Below are 16,905 nucleotides of genomic sequence, written 5' to 3' on the forward strand. Positions count from 1 at the left end.
ATCTCTTCTCTCCAGGATCATTTGTATTTCCTCACGTCATGCATGGTACCCAAGCAATAATTGCAGGTTGTTCATCCTTTTATGTTTTGCATAGATCCCTCTCTCTATCTGCCAACACGTCTTGATCCTTCTCTAGCTCTTGAGTATGGCTCTCGTGACCCTCTCTGAGATGAAGAGAGCCTGTTCTCCTTGTTTCTCTTTCGTTACTCATTGGACTGGTGTTTCCTCTGATCTTTGCTTACCGTTCCGGGAGCAACTTCTCAGACTAAGTTTGGTCTGAAGAAATCCGAAACTAACAAGGATAAAAAGGTCCTTGTCTTATAAGAAGAAAAATGAACAGATTTTTTTTTATTAGTATCAAGATTACATGTAGGGTTCATTAATGGGCCCTAAAAAAATAAAAAGAGAACGGTTGCTGTTGAGTCTGTTCCAACTCATGGCAACCCCAAGTGCTGCAGAGTAGAACTGCACTCTCTAGGGTTTTCAATGGTTGTGATCTTTAAGGCTTTCTTCAGAGGTGCCTCTGGATGGGTTCGAACTGCCAGTGTTTCAGCTAGTAATTGAGTGCTTAATTATTTGTGCCAGGGACTCCTAATGGATCCTAGAAGCTGTAAACATTGTACTATGTTATAGAAAATGATAAATAAAGAAGTTATAAAATTAGCTCTTAAATCAATGTAAATTCATTAGGATGCCTTATCTATGAGAAATATTTGTTATTAAAGATAAGACTTATTTTATTAAGGATATATTTCTAAAAACAGAAGATACTTGTCCAGGGCTTCTTATGGCTCTAAGAATCATGCATTATTAAATCCTATAACTTTGACAGATGCTCTTTGATTCTTGTTAATTATTGATTTTTGCAGTCTTGATATTGTAGTAAATGTTCTTCCCAATACAGCTGGCCTCCTGCCAAGGCCTTTTCCTTATTACTTATAGAAGAGATAGTTTGATGATGAGTATGCAAAGTATACTTATAAAGTTTTGTCTGGATCACAGAGTTTGATTGACCCAGCAGGTTTTCAATTTTTGCTCTATCCTATTCATATAGATATTAGGACATTATAGCATTATTTGGTGTATGTTGTTTGGACTGCATGCCAGTAATTCCTGTATTGAAGTATCAAAAGTCTTTGTCCTTAAAGATCTCCCTAAAGAGTGATTCCAGGGCACAGGGCTCCAAGTTAAGCTTTATTTGAATTTTTAAGTGTGTCATGAACAGAGCACAGCATCATGAGCAAATGAAGAATTCGCTGAAGGAATAGATGCTGATAGTGCATTTGTTTGTTATTATTTTATGAATCCTGGCAAATCCCTCTGTGTGTCCTTCACATATCAAAAGAAGTACCTTTAAGAATTAGCTCGATAGAGAAGTGTAGATACAATTAGGAGAGAGATCTTTAGTTTACGCCTCTGAGGAATGAATATAAAACAGCAAACAGAAAAAACAACAAAATTCAAAATTAGGGAAAATGCTAGTTAAAAAAAAAGTCTTTTAAAACTTGCCCAAAATAAGTCATTCTTGGTAAGTTAAAGATTGTCTTTGGTTGAAAACTTTTTAAAAACTTCAAGTAATTGCATATGTTTTGTCTTAAGTGACGGTGGAATGCATCCCTCTAGCAAAGAACAGTTTATAGCTCATCTACTCACAACACAGCAGAATCACCGAGGATAAAAACGAACAAGCCATGCTCTGCAGGATCCAGGAACAGGTGGTACAAATAATCATCCCAAATGTCTGGAAGATCGGCCTGGCAACAGCTGTCTCCGAAGACTCAAAGACAAGCTTTCCCAGCTCTACCTTTGTCTTAGCTATCTGCTGCTGCCATAACAGAAATAGCACAAGTGGTGGCTTTAACAAACAAAAATTTATTTTCTTACAGCTTAGGAGACCGTAAATCCGAATCAGGGTGCTGGCTGTAGGGGAAGCCTTTCTCTATCGACTCTGGAGGAAGATCCTTGTCTCTTCTGAGCTTCTGCTCCTGGGCGATCTTCATGTGGCTTGGCATCTATCTTCCCCCATCTCTGCTTTGTTGGCTTGTTTAATCTCTTTTATATCTCAAAAGAGATTGACTCAAGTTACACCCTACACTAATTTTGCCTCATTAACATAACAAAGACAACCCATTCCCAAATGGAATTATAACCACAGGCATAGTGGTTAAGATTTACAACGCATTTTGGGAGGACATGATTCAATCCATAACAACCATCAAGGGACAGGAGAGGCAATTGTTTAGACACCTGTTGCAGTCATTCATTGATTTAACGGGTACAGGTTTGCCCTGGTGAAGGAATGAATGGGCTATTCATTTGTTCACTTGTGGTATACCACCAGCCCTCTCTGGAGTGGGCTCAGTGACTGATGACAAGGAAGGGTTATCTGGATATATCTGTTTCGAAAATGGAAATTCCCATTCAGATCTTAGTCTTTTATAAGGACATTATCATTGAGAACATTCATTACCTATAGTGTTATTTTTTTTTTTATATTTGCTTACAGTCCATGTGTAAACTGTCCTCTAACAGAGCCAGACAGATATCTGTCTGACCCTGAGCTGATGGTTGACTGCATATCATCATGGTTGTTTTTAAAAATATCAAAAGCTTGTGTTCCATATTTTAAGTGAAGCTGAGTGTGATCATTCTAGAACCCTTTATGTTCTCTTCTTTGGACAATTCTCTATTTAATAGTTAATCAAAAGCCTTTCTACAAGAAGGCTTTTATTTTCCACCAAGGAATTCATAGGTGACAGTATTCAGTACGTATCATACGAGGCTTTAGGTCTAAATAATCACATACGTTCCCAATCCATTTTTTCTTCTCATTATTGTTTTAGAAACTTACCATTTTCTCATTAAAACTAGATGTTTATTATGAAAGCTTTAGAACATACAAATAAGTAAAAACAGAAAAATAAAAACCATCATTTAGATATAACCAATATCAATATTTTTTGTGTATGTATTTTCAGTCATGCTTCTATCAGCTATCTAGATAGCTGTATTAGATATCTAGCAAAATTGTATGATATGGAAAATACTCTTTGGCAGTCTTTTGATTTTTAAGAGTTCATTATATTTTAAGGATGTTAACTGTTTATCTGTTATGTTTTTTACAAGTATGTTTACTAGTTTGCCATCATCATTTCGATTTTGGTTTTGGCATTTTTTTAAGTTTATACAATGTTTTATATATGTGAGGTGTGTTAATTTTTATGTTTTCTGACTTCAGCATTCATGCATAGAAATATCACTTCTATATTATGACAATATAAACATTTTCTATACTTTGTAGTCCTTACTATTTTATTTCTACATACCTCCCATCTTTCCAGTCAATAATATGTACATGCAAACCAAACTATGTATATTAATCTGTTTAAAAAGTGAAAATCTGAGGATCTATCTATGTTTTCAAAACTACTCCAAATAAGGTGACCAAAATATCAGCTCCTTTATTTCAGGATGGGATATACTGCAGCTTGGGAGCAGGAGATAAGGAGATCAATGGCTGAATTTGTATCAACTTCTTGGAAATAGCAAATAGTTATCTCCCCCTGGAAGAATAAGATATGGCTTTTAAAGTGCCTGTGTGAGTTTGCTATAACAAAGAACAGAAATGTGTCATTTGTAAGATAGACTGTTTTGACACATTTTAGATGGTTATTCACTGTTCTATTTTAGCTTTTTTTTTTTTTAGCATAATGGTAAGGGCACTGCTCTGCTAAGAACACCCAGTAAAAAGGAGTTTGTCTTTCATTATTCTGGAGCTTGAAAAAGCATGTGACCTACCCAGGATAGAAGTAACAAACAGTATGACATAGGCACCGACCAATCAGAGTGGACTCTGGCTATAAATTACTGGCTTGCCCATACTGGTATTGGTACCTAGGAGCCCTGATAGCACAGTGGTTAAGTACTCGGCTGCTGACTGAAAGGTTGGTGGTTTGAACCCACTAAATGTGCTGTGGGAGAAATATGTGGCCGTCTGCTTCTGTAAAGATTATAGCCTTGGAAACCGTATGGGGCAGTTCCTCTCTGTCCTACAGGGTTGCTATGAGTTGGAATTGACTTTATGGCAATTTTCTTTTTTTGGTCCATAGCAGCTGAGCATCACCCGTGATTATACACTGGAGTGTTTACCAAAAACTCTGCTTGGCCCTCAGAACGGAGTGGAGAACAAGATAAACAAGGTCCCTGCCGTTCTGGAGCGTACATTCTAGTTGGAGAGAGAGCTAATTAATAAGAAAACAGGCAAATAAAATGATTTCAGATAGCCATAAATGCCTTAAAGAAAACTGAGCGAGTTAAGTGGACAGAGTGACCAAAGATGGAGTATTTTAAAATGAGTGCTCAAGGAAATTTCTCTGAAGTTTTGATCCTTGAGCAGAGACTTAGCTAATAAAGAGCCAGTCATTGGAACATTTGGGGGCAGCGCATCCCAGGGAGAGGGAAAAAAAACAGATTAAGGGACTGAATGAACTAAATAAACCTAAAATCCTTTCCAGATTTAAAGATTGTACCTCCTTTGAATTTCACTCTTGGCCAGCGTAACCCATCATTTGCTTTAATTGCCATTTTTGTGCTGATGATTCCCACATCTATATCTCAAGTTAAAGTCTCTCTTGTGAGGTCCATTCCCAGAGACCAAGCTGTGTCATGAACATCTCTACCTGGATATTGCAAGGCTCCTCAAATGCATGATATCCAAAATGACTCAATAAATTTCCCCGGTAACTTGCTCCTTTCTTTTTATACTTTCCTTGTATTTCATGTCAGTCTCCCTTTGAATCTTCTACTCCAACTTTTCTGCCAGTAACCATCTACTTATCTTTCTAGACTCAGCTCAAGAATCACCTCCTTATGTGACATTTTTCCTGGTGGTCCACTTCTCTGGGCAGAATTGTCTACTGCCTTTCATGTTATCATGATTAGACTGGTATCAGAGAATGGGTGATTAATGGATATTGAATGAATGAGTGAAATGAACATTCTGTGATCTGAGGATTGCTAATGTCATTATCCCACTTGGCATATGTCCTCCTACCAATAATCTCTCCAAGACGTGGAGAAGCCATTGACTTTCTTGCTTTTATTCAGCTTCACCTGGTCACCAACTTCTAAGACTCATATAAATCCCTATCTCCATTTGTTTGTACACATTCTTCTGTTGTGGGAATTCTTGTCTTTTTTCACATATGTTGTGTCTTGCAGAGTGCAGTGACCACATTTCCTATCCTTCCCTGAGGTTGAGATTACAACAATGATGTCTAGTCCATTTTTAATAGTGAGGTTCATTCCTTGAACACCATGTTTGACTTAGTTCTCCCTTTCCTTTTATTTTGGCAAACAGCTGAAGCTTCCTTCCACACAGAAATTTATATATAAACCAGTTTCATCATGAGCAATTAAATGCACTTCCAACTCCTCAAAATGTTAATGAAATTTAGAACTGATGCTTAGCTCTCTCTCAGTAAATGTACTTGGGTAAATAAGCAGTCAGACTTGCGTGGCATTTTTTCTCAGCATCATTCCCAAATACCTCTTATTCCCTGACCAGGCTGGGAGAAATTCACTGAGGTGATTTATTTTAGCAGGGTCAAGAAACCATCTTTGACATGTGTTATGGATTGGATTATATTCCCCCCAAAATGTGTGTCAGCTTGGATTAGCTGTGATTTCCAGTATTGTGTGGCTATCCTCTATTTTGTGGTCTGATGTAATTACGTATGTGTTCTAAATCCTAACCTCTGTGATGTTAACGGGAGCCTTGGTGGTGCAGTGGTTAAGAGCTTGGCTACAAACCAAAAGGTCACCAGTTTGAATCCATCAGCTGCTCCTTGGAAACCCTATGGGGCAGTTCTTCTCTGCCCTGTAGCGTGGCTGAGTCAGAGTCTACTCCATGGCAATTTTTTTTTAATGTTAATGAGGCAGAATTAGAGGCAGTTTTTTTTTTTTATGTTAATGGGGCAGGACATAGTTTACAGAATTAGGTTGTATCTTGAGTCAGTCTCTTTGAGATATAAAAGAGAAGAGAGGGACCTTATGCCACCAAGAAAGAAGCGCTAGGAGCAGAGCGTGCCCTTTGGACCCAGGGTCTGTATGCTGAGAAGCTGCTAGACCAGGGAAAGATGGATGACAAGGACTGTCCCCGAGAAATGACAAAGAGAGAAAGCTTCCTCCTGGAGCTGGTGCCCTGAATTTGGACTTCTCACCTCCTAGACTGTGAGAGAAAAAATTTCTATTTGATAAAGCCATCCACTTATGGTATTTCAGTTATAGCAGCACTAGACAACTATGACAACATGTAAAAATGGTAAAATTAGCTTTCCTTCCCAGCAGGGTTTTTAAACTTACTGCTGCTAGTGCTAGAGTAATTAACATGGATATCATATACAAATTGGAGAGAATTTTGTCCTTTAGGAGAAATTTCTCTCCCTGAGATCCATTGCTATCACAAATCCTTTATGGCTTCTCTGAGATAATGTTCTCAGGTCTGCCCCTTACCTTCTATCCTCCAGTGGGTAGTACTTTGACATTCCCACAGTCATTCTCCTCACCTTGCCATTCTTCCTGACATTTCTTAATAGAGTCAGGAACAGACCTTTGTCAGTTAATTTGTTATTGAAAAGATCACTGGGATGTAGACTAGCTCAGCAGGCAGAGTTGGGCATGATGCAGAACCTAGTTCAAACCAAATGAACATCAATAATGATAGTAGATATTATTAGTCTTTTTTAAGCATTTACTAAGTGCCATTTACAAATATGTAAATAATTCTCATTTACTCTTGAAAAGAACCCTATGATTTAAGCTTTCCATACTAACTTCTACAGATGAGGAAGTAAAGGCTTAGACAGGTGACGCAGATTCTCTGAAGCCACACAGTAGGTGGCTGAGTTAAAATTTGAAATTCTATCTGCCCATTTGCTGTTTCACGAGTGCTTGAAGTAATGTGGCTGTCTGTGTCTTGAATTATAAGGGTTCTTGAGGAGAGGTGCCTGAGACAAATGGTGACTTGTTCAGTAGGAAGTTAACCCCTGCTTCTGTTGTCACTTAGTGGGAAGAAAATTCAGATGGCTGAGATGTGGAAACCTTGCAGTGAACCGAGGTTTGACTAACTTGCCTGGATTCTTTTTTTTTTTTTTTTTTTTGCCTTCTAGGAAGATTTCCAACCTGCTGCAGCCTCAGAGACTAACTGGGAGTCAGTCACAAGCTCAATCTCTGTAAGTAATTTATTACTGTGTTGCCTGTGGGGGGATAAATTGATGCAGTAGCTAAAATTAACCCTAGTGTTACTGCAGCTGCGTTAAGGACCTATGGCTTGACCAAAAGCCAGATTTCAAACAAGATGTTTTCATCTGTTTCATTCAGGTTATGTCAGAATAATCTCTTTTAGAAAGGTTTCCAGGAAATGCCAGCAGTCTGTAGGAGCACAGGGATAGCCACTGCCTTAAGTAATTGTTCATTTCAAAGCACAACCTTCCAACTAAAGGACTATCCAGACATATCAAACATGTCCAACTGGTCCATGGCCCAGGCTCCAGTGGAAAATTTTGAAATTGTTTTTGAGTATTCCCGAGGAACCTCTTAACCTTTACATTTTCAAGGATCTTCTCAGACTTGAAAAATCCCAATGTTTATAGTAAGATAAATTAAGTGTGTATCAAGCATGTAGTCTATTTGACTTGGAAATAAAACATAACACCCCGAAGCTGTAAAATGGTTCATACCCCATTTTTCTATCCAAATGTAGTCATTTCTTAGCATTCTACCTTCTTATCTGCTGTGCACAGAAAGACAAACCTTGTTCTCCCCAATCCTACGTGGAGCACTTGTGTATCAAGAAAATGGAAGATAATAAAGGCATTTGTTCATGAAAAGTTCAAGAGCATGGAGTAAGCCTGTCCATGATTCCAAAGTGGGTCCACGTGGCTCTCAGAGTTGACTTTTTTCCCCCCCGAAGTTATAGGCTATATTTGACTCTTTGGGGAGATTTAAAAAATATATATATCCCTTTCCATGGAAGGATTTCCTCCACAATAGAGTTTGTGATTATATTTAATTTGTCTGCTGTGGCTGCTAGAATAAAAGGGCATCATCTGAACAATTGGTCAGCAAGACTTCCAGAGATATTAAGAGTGTTCTATTTGTTTGTTTTTTGGCAGTCTAGAATGCATGCTGTGAACCTAGCTAAGTGTACTGTTACTGTTAGCTGGTGTCGAGGGAGACCCTGACTCATGGTGACCCTATGCACAACAGAATTAAACACTGCTCAGTCCTGCACCATTCCGATGATAGGATGTGGATCAAACCATTGTGATCCATAGGGTTTTCACTGGCTGATTTCCAGGAATAGATAACCAGGCCTTTCTCCCTAATCCATCTTAGTCTATAAACTCTGCCGAAACCCGTTCAGCATCATAACAACACACAAGCATCCACTGACAGGCAGGTGGTGGCTGTGTATGAAATGATTGACTGAGAATCAAGGTGATAACATGTCTTAGTTACCTAGTACTCCTGTAACAGAAATACCACAAGTGAATGGCTTTAATAAACAGAAATTTATTCTCTCACAGTCTAGGAGGCTAGAAGTTCGAATTCAGGGGCCAGCTCCAGGGGAAGGCTTTCTTTCTGTGTTGATTATGGGGGAAGGTCCTTGTCATCAATCTTCCCCTGGTCTAGGAGCTTCTCAGCACAGGGACCCTGGGTCTAACGGGTATGCTTTGCTCCTGGCTCTTCTTTCTTGGTGGCATGAAGTCTCTGTCCTCTCTGCTCGCTTTTCTCTTTTATATGTCAAAAAAGATTGACTCAAAAAACAAACTAATCTTGTAGATTGAGTACTGCTTCATTAACATAACTTCCACTGATCCTGCCTCACAAACATCATAGAGGTGGGATTTACAACACGTAAGAAAATCGCATCAGATGACAAAATGGTGGACAATCACACAATACTGGAAACCATGGGCTAGCCAAGTTGACACACATTTTTGGAGGACACATTTCAATCCATAACAGAATCCTACCACTGAACCAGCAATGCCCCCATTATCAGGCTGGTGAAAATTAAAATAAGGCAGGTAATATTTCAGAGCTATGTAGACTAGGCAGTAGGCTTGGGCAGTTGGGCAGCCCTCGAAATAGATTTCAGCCACAGCTTTTACAGCCAGGACCTAGAGTATTATTCTGTCAAGGAGTCCTCCACTTCTCAAGCATCTTGTATGTGATAGCTCAGGATAGTCTAATCATTCCTGCCGCAAGGTACAAATTACTAGCCTTAAAGGACCCGTAGCTAATTAAGGCTAATCTGGTTCCTGTAAAAGAGATGAATTATCCCATCCACTTTGAGTATCTGGGAACCTGAGCCATGGGTCCCTATCTACTGGAAACTCTTCTAGGTTGAGTTCTAAGTCAGCACACTGCTTAATCCAGGGAGATTGAACGTCCTTCTTCGAATTCTGTTTTTTAAGAAGCTTCTGGGGTAAGAGCAAAGACCGTTGGACCTACCATTAACTTCCATAAAAACTATGCATTTTGTTTTTGCTGAAAGTCATTTATAGTTTTCAGAGTACATTTTACAATTGCTATTATTTTAAAAAGAAATTCAGTTAACTTTAAAATTTATTTTTGCAAATGTGTAACAAAAACTGAATGAGGTTAAATTTGCAGGGTAGTTAAAAAAGGCACGCCCAATTAGTTCTTTCTCTCAAAAACAACTGGAAAATATTTACCTCAGAAAGAAAAATGTTCTTGTGGGTTTATTAGGTCACTTAATCCCTCATAAATATTTTCTTAACTGTCACCATTGTTTCTGTCAACCACCCAGAGTCCAAACTTGAAGTATCAGTAAAGCTCATACATAAGGGCAATTTTCCCTTTTACTGTGATTTGGCTTTGCCTTTCAGCCTGTTAGATTATATTTTGCCTCCCTCTTCCCGCCCCAGGGAATGAAAGCCCCTCCACTGCTTTTTCGTGGAGATAGATCTGGGCACAAGCTACTATCCAGGCACTTTTAGGAATAACCCCCTAAAAAACTCCTTGCAACCACTTCCATAAAACTGCTGCAAGAAGCTTCTGCTTGTGTGGGACTGGCTTGACTGATGTCTTGCTTTTATTTAAAAAAAAAAAAAAGGCGGTGGGGGAAGCATTTTAGTTTCAAAGCTTTTATATGCTGCTATAAATAAATTAAAAAAAAATGTTTTTTCTTTTTTTTATGTGCCTAACTTTTTTGTGTCTTAGACCCAGGCTATTGTGAACGAAGCTCATTGTAAATAATCCGGTGAACAGAAGCCAGGTAGACTGTAGATTTGGCACAGTTTCGTTGTCAGATATAAGGTCACCACAAGGCAGAGCCAACTCAATAATGGCAACTAACAATAACATACTGTAGATTATCCAGACAATACAAGTTGAATGGGGGTTTGGAATGTTTGGACTTAATTACAAGTATTGTTCACCTCTAGCTTGTGATGCCAAGAGAGAACAGAAAGAAAGAAATGAGGTATCACTCAGTCGTATCGCTTCCAGCCCGCCGCCACACACACCCACCCACCCACCCCCGCCCCACACACCCGCCCACCCACCCACCCCCGCCCCCCACACACACGCTGTAGATTACAGAGCTGACCTGAGGCATTCACCAATCTGTCCCACGCCTCCTCCTACCCTTTTTTCCCCCGACTCCCTGTTCCGTACAGAGCATATTTGAAGATGCTCCCAAGCTACACCACTGCACCCATGGTAAAAGCCAGTTGCTGTTGAGTGGATTCTGACTCAGGGCAACCCCGTGTGTGTCCGAGTAGAACTGTGTTTCATAGGGTTTTCAGTGGCTGATTTTTCAGAAGTAGATGTCCGGGCCTCTCTTCTGAGGTCCTTCTCGGTGGATTGAACCGCCAACCTTTTGCTTAGCAACCAAGCCCTTTAAACTGTTTGCACCACCCAGGGACTGCACCCCAATGGTAGTTTATTACTTTTGCATCCCTTAAGTTTTGCTAAAAAAGGGCCTTCTGAGAGCAGTGATCATTGAATTGCTTACCGACCTACAGACCTTGACTGGTTAAAGAGAGAAAGTGTTGCCTGTGCGTGAGACTGTATCTAAGTGTGGGCTTTGCTGTCTGCAACTCTGTAGCACATATTATTTCTCAATAGGATACTGCAGTTAAGTTTCAGGGAAACAAGTTTTCATTAATTTTCATTTTCCCTTAGTGATGGGAGATATTTGCCCTTGGGGGATCTTATTTGTTTGGCAGTTTCTTTAAAGACTTTTAGAAATCATTTGAGGCTGTGTGCTCTCTATTTCCTTGTTAATGGGTCATGAATTTTTATGGAGATGTTTGAATCATGGCTCATTTACCTCTAGATTGTACAAGGGTTAGTGAAGTAAGGGCTTAGAAACCTACGTAGGGATGTGTTCCATGGCAAAATACATAATCCTTTCCAGGCTTTCCATGATGTCTTGTTTCTCATTTAAAGAGTATTCTTGAAAATGTTTTAATGGTGTCTGGGGTCACTAGCAAGCTACAACACTTCTTTTTTTTTTTTTTTTTTGGTCACTTTTTCCATGTGAATCTTTCACTCAAGTCAAGAGAGCCAATTTCATGGCTAGTTATCCTTGTTGACAGTAAATAAGCGGGTCAGGGTGCTGAACTTTGTCAAGACGTCACCAGAGTTAATCCCAAACACTACTCACACCACACCTGCAATGCTAGGTGACCTGTAAAAGGGGGAAATGGAGATGAAATGCAGGAGAATGGGATGAATTATGCAAAACTTGCAGGTATGGATGACTCGGGACCTTGAACCAAGAAATTGGATGACTTAACATTGATATTTTAACATTGATATTTCCACCTAGCCTATATCTTTTTTAATGATTACAGTTCAGATAAACCTGAAGACTTATGATCTGCTTAGATTTGGTTTACAAAAGAGTAATTACTATCTTTTAACGATTAATTGCTTTTATTTAGGAAAATGGCAAGACTATGACAGGAGTACTTTTGCTCGGGTATTTAGGAACATGATGTCTTATAATTAGAAGCATGTGTTTGTTCCTTCCATATAGTTGTATGACTGTTACCTTTAATAGTAATGGGCTTATTCTGAGTACACTGAGCTGTCTGTCACTCGTAGGGGGTATCCTGTCACTCTCAATCAGTAACGGATCCCACGCTCACTGCGGATGCTCTGGACAAAACAATTGCAGAATTCGATACTGTGGAGGATCTGCTCAAGCACTTCAATCCAGAATCATGGCAAGAAGATCTTGAGAATCTGTATCTGGACACCCCTCATTATCGAGGCAGGTCATACCATGACAGGAAGTCAAAAGGTAAGAAACAGGGCCTTGGAGGTCCTTTGTAAGTGACTGTTGTTTTTAGGTGTTGCCCAGTCAATTCCGACTAATAGCAATCCCATGTGACAGAGAACTGCCCCATAGGGTTTTCTAGGCTACAATCTTTATGGGAGCAGTTTGCCAGGTCTTTCTCCCATAGATCCACTGGGTGGGTTCAAACCACCAGTGTTTCAGCTAGCAGCTGAAACCATTACAGGCTAGGAGTGTTAATAGTGATAATAAGTAAGGACTAACAATGCAATATATTTAATTCACATAAATGAGATGATTACTGCCAGTCCATTATCACATATATTTTTCACAGCACCTCAAATGAAGCTCTATGTTTTACCCAAACCATGTTGTTTGTATGGGACTAAGAAGGGTTTGGTTCAGTCAAAGATCTGTCATATTTTGGAGCTAAAAGCTTCTGGCTTCCAGGAAAATAAAGCATTGCTAGCCCCAGCTTCACAGTGGAGCAACCAAAATCAGGGGAAGTAAATGACTTGCCAAAGACTGGCTAGTTAGCAGTGGAGGGGAACTGAGAACTGTGCTGTCTTGCCTCCAGTGGCAGTACTTATGCAAAAATAAACTACCGTATCTCCCTGATGGATATGAGGGTTGGTTTAGCCCATGACACTGTTGGCAGGAGAGTCACATTAAAGCAATGATCAAAATCCTGTTTGAAGATTTCAGCTCTACCCATTCAATGTCCATTCTATAAATCCTTTATAAAGACCTATTATGTGCTTGGCAGAGTCCCTGGGTAGTGCAAATGGTTAATGTGCTTAGCTGCTAACTGAAAGGTTGGTGGTTCAAATCCAGAGGTGCCTCGGAAGAAAGGCCTGGCAATGTACATCTAAAAAAATAATAGCCTTTGAAAACCCTGTGGAGTACAATTCTACTCCCACACACATGGGGTTGCCATGAGTCAGAATTGGCTCTATGACAACTGGTTTTATGTGCTAGATGCCCTGGGTGGTTTCAAGAATGTGAAACCCCAAAGGGAAAGTTAAAATAAATAAATAAGCCGGGGATAGCTTCAAGATATGTGAAAGCACACATCCAACTGAAAGTTTCAGGAAAGGATAATGACGTTAGAAGAGAGAAGAACGTTCAGGCGGACAGAACGTTATGAGTTAAAATTATAAGGCACTCTTAGCAATAAATATCTTAATCATATACCTGAGTGATATGATCTTAGGATGAGAGTGTTTATTTGAATGTTTAACTCAAAGCAATAGAGAAATAACATGTAATCACCTTTTAGGGGATGAAAGTATAATGTCTAGTCTTTTATCTCCTTACTTTATTTGCTAAGATTTGTTATCATTAAAATCTTCCCTAAAAAGTCTTATAAGGCTTATTTGCTTCATAGATGTGGAGATATTTCTCTAAAATACAGCTTGTTTCTTACACTTTGCAATACTGAGGGTACTTTTAAGAACTGCATACGGGACCGCATTAGCAGGTAATGTTTGTGTCGTTAAGCACAACTGATTAGAACATTTGAGCCGAAATGACTAATTAACTCCTGCCTGGGCCTTCTGCTTATGGCTCAGGTCATAAATCTTATATGCTTAAAAAGCACAGCTGAGGGGAGATGGCATGTGCTGATCACTGGGACTCTCAAACTGAACCTTCCCAGGGGTCAGGCTGGACTCAACACAAAGAAGAAACTACTTTCCTCTAAGACGTTACCAACATTGGTCAACTTTGAAGGAAAGTAAAATATTTACATGTTTTGAACCCCCCCCCGTATTAAAAATGGTATTGAATAAAAAAGCAATAAAATCTGACTATGTCTTCCAGCATATTAACCACTATAGCTATTTAAAGGACAACCCTGCTTGGCACTTATTAATAATCAACTAAATCCATTATTGCATTTTTTTTTTTCTGGAAATTATGTTTCACTGGAATCAGGGGACCTGGATTCAGACCCCAACCCTGCCATGTACAGACTTTGTTCAGCAAGTCACTGACCCTTCCTGAGCCCCAATTTTCTTGTCTCCAAAATGTGTATAACAACACCTATGTCAGGGAATTGTTGGGGGATCAACCAAGAGCATCTGGCACATAGTACTTGTTCAAGAAATGTAGCTAGCTATAGTTAGTTAGTTGCTGTCAAGTCGATTCCAACTCATAGTGACCCCATGTGATAGAGCAGGACTGCCCCATAGAGTTTCCTAGGCTGTAGTTTCTATGGGAAGAGATCATCAGGTCTATCTCCCAAGGAACCACTGGCTGGGTTCCAACTTCCAATCTTTCAGGTAGCAGCCGATGCACCACCAGGGCTACCATAGCTAGCTATAAAAAAAAAAAAACAGTTGCCGTCGAGTTGATTCCAACTCATAGCGACCCTGTAGGACAGAGTAAAACTGCCCTTAAGGTTTCCAAGGAGCAGCTGGTGGATTTCAAACTGCCGACCTTTTGGTTAGCAGTAGAACCCTTAACCACTGAAGCTACTTTAAATCCTCAACTCTGTTTTGTAGCACTTCCTGGGTGAAGCCTTTCTCGTCTTTTCACCTGGAATGCCCAATACCACAGGCAGAGTTAGGAGTCCTTGGGTCTCCGCAGCACTTTGTCCATCCTATCAGACTTCATTATTTTTGTGTCTTTTTGTTTTCTCTTAGTTAATATGAGATTCTAGAAATGCATATGGATCTCCACCCCAGCTGAATGTTAGAATCACCTGGGAAGCTTTAAAAATATGCCGATGTCTAGGTCCCACCCGAGCCAAACTGACTCAGAATCTCCGGGGACAGCACTGGGGTACTGGTGTTTTTTTCTGGCTCCAGCTCCTAGGAGATCAATCCTAAGAAGCAGCCAGGATTGAGAGTCACTGTTTCAGAGGTTGTTGATCTTATATCTCTAGCACTTGGCATGGTCTCTGGCACATTTTAGATGCTCAGTTAATGTTTGTGGAAATGAAAACAGTAACTCAGCCTTAGTATATTTCTGCAGTTTACAGAAACCCTCCCTAGACTTAGGAGCATAGCTCCATTACTGGAATAACCTCCCAAGAGCATTCGATGTGACATGCTCCTTATTTGTGACAGAGTAAACATCATCCCTCTCTCCTGCTGGCTTAAGTTCCATTTCCTAATCTCTTGTTTAAAATAGCCTTAAGGCAGATTCGTACCATTTCATTTAACCCTGGCAGCTCACCACTGTCTCTGTACTTGTATAAATGTGCTGACTTAACTGTTTATCATTCCATGCATGCTGAACCACCTGCACGTAAATCACAAAGGCAAGGAAAGCCAGGATTAATATTTCAGCTGTTATTTTCTGTTTTTAGAACTTAAAAATACAAATCCATGCTTGTATCCTGATGTTTGAGGAAGGGCACAATGAAAAAGAGTGGGAAAAGGAAAATAGCTCTGGGTAATGGAATTCGATTAGATGTCAAATACAATATGAACTTTAGAGGATCTTGGAAAAACTTTCCTACTATCAGGGTAGTAATTTCCTAAGGATATTGTGCAGAAAAATCAGCTTGCCATTTATGAATATCTGTTGAGCATCTATTCTCATTTGCCCAAACTAATCAAAAGTAGCACTTTTCATGGTTCCAAAGAGAAGGAATCTAAGATGAACTACGAATATGAATATATAGAACACAGTTTTATAAACTCTAAAATAGAACACATATACACTAGGTGGAGAACTTCTGTAATGAAGCAACAGCAGCTAATATTTTAAAATTAAGTTTTGTTTTGCTTCTACTGTTTATTTGGCAGAAAAGGGGTTGGTTGATGGAGAGTTTTTAATTTCTCTCCAAAAAGAGAGTTGAAAATGGGAAGCAAGAGAACAGTAAAAGTTTTTGCAGAAGATAGAAAGGAAAGTGACAGGTGACATTGGCAAGTACTGAAGGCACAACTTCAGTCCATAAGGTCTATTTTTTTTTTAGTTTACAAGTAAGCTTGAACTTGTCTGTAAATGCTCCCAAACTGAAGATAATATAACAATATATCCCACTTTCAGTTTCCTAGGGGATAATGGAAAAAGGGTAGCATGGATAATTGAAATCTGTAGATAACTGCAGTTCCAAAATTCAATTTTTGCCAAGAATTTCAAGCTCAAAGCTGCCCAAAAGTTGACAAAAAACCTGCCTCAAGTTCAAGTTTCATTTACTTGTTCTGATGGACATGCATCATGCGTATAGAAAATTTGCCCAGAATTAGGTAAAATTATACAGATGCTCTTTAAGCTACCCCATGACCATCTGAACCACTGCGTGACCTCTGTGGTCTAACTGAAACTATACTGTGATTCGTGTAAAATACAACCTATACACTTAGGAGCAGAGTATATTCAAGTTCAGAGCATGAAAGTTGACAATTCTAAATTAAAAAGTGATTGACCTTGAACTCTACTAGACTGGACATTAAATAAAAGTGGATTTATGGATATTAATAGTGTGAGATCCATTCTTTTGCTTATTATCGGAGAACTTAATTTCCCAGAATGCTAGTGTGTTTGCTGTATAAAAACCCAGCACATAACGGCCAGGAGGGTGGCCTGTGGTCCCAGGTTAAGTGTTGTGGTTAAAC

General features: G+C 39.4%; 1 protein-coding gene across 3 annotated transcripts in view; it reads left to right on the forward strand.

Annotated features, from left to right (window-relative positions):
- Positions 1-16,905, forward strand: part of PDGFD (platelet derived growth factor D) — a 272,892-nt gene that overhangs the window by 226,668 nt on the left and 29,319 nt on the right. For all 3 annotated transcript variants that reach the window (XM_049889454.1, XM_049889455.1, XM_049889453.1), the window contains exons 4-5: positions 7,170-7,232; positions 12,145-12,343. In XM_049889454.1, the coding sequence (XP_049745411.1) occupies positions 7,170-7,232; positions 12,145-12,343 (262 nt within the window). The remainder of the gene's footprint in view (positions 1-7,169; positions 7,233-12,144; positions 12,344-16,905) is intronic.

The sequence above is a fragment of the Elephas maximus genome, chromosome 7 (assembly GCF_024166365.1).
Source record: "Elephas maximus indicus isolate mEleMax1 chromosome 7, mEleMax1 primary haplotype, whole genome shotgun sequence".
Lineage (NCBI taxonomy): Eukaryota > Metazoa > Chordata > Mammalia > Proboscidea > Elephantidae > Elephas > Elephas maximus.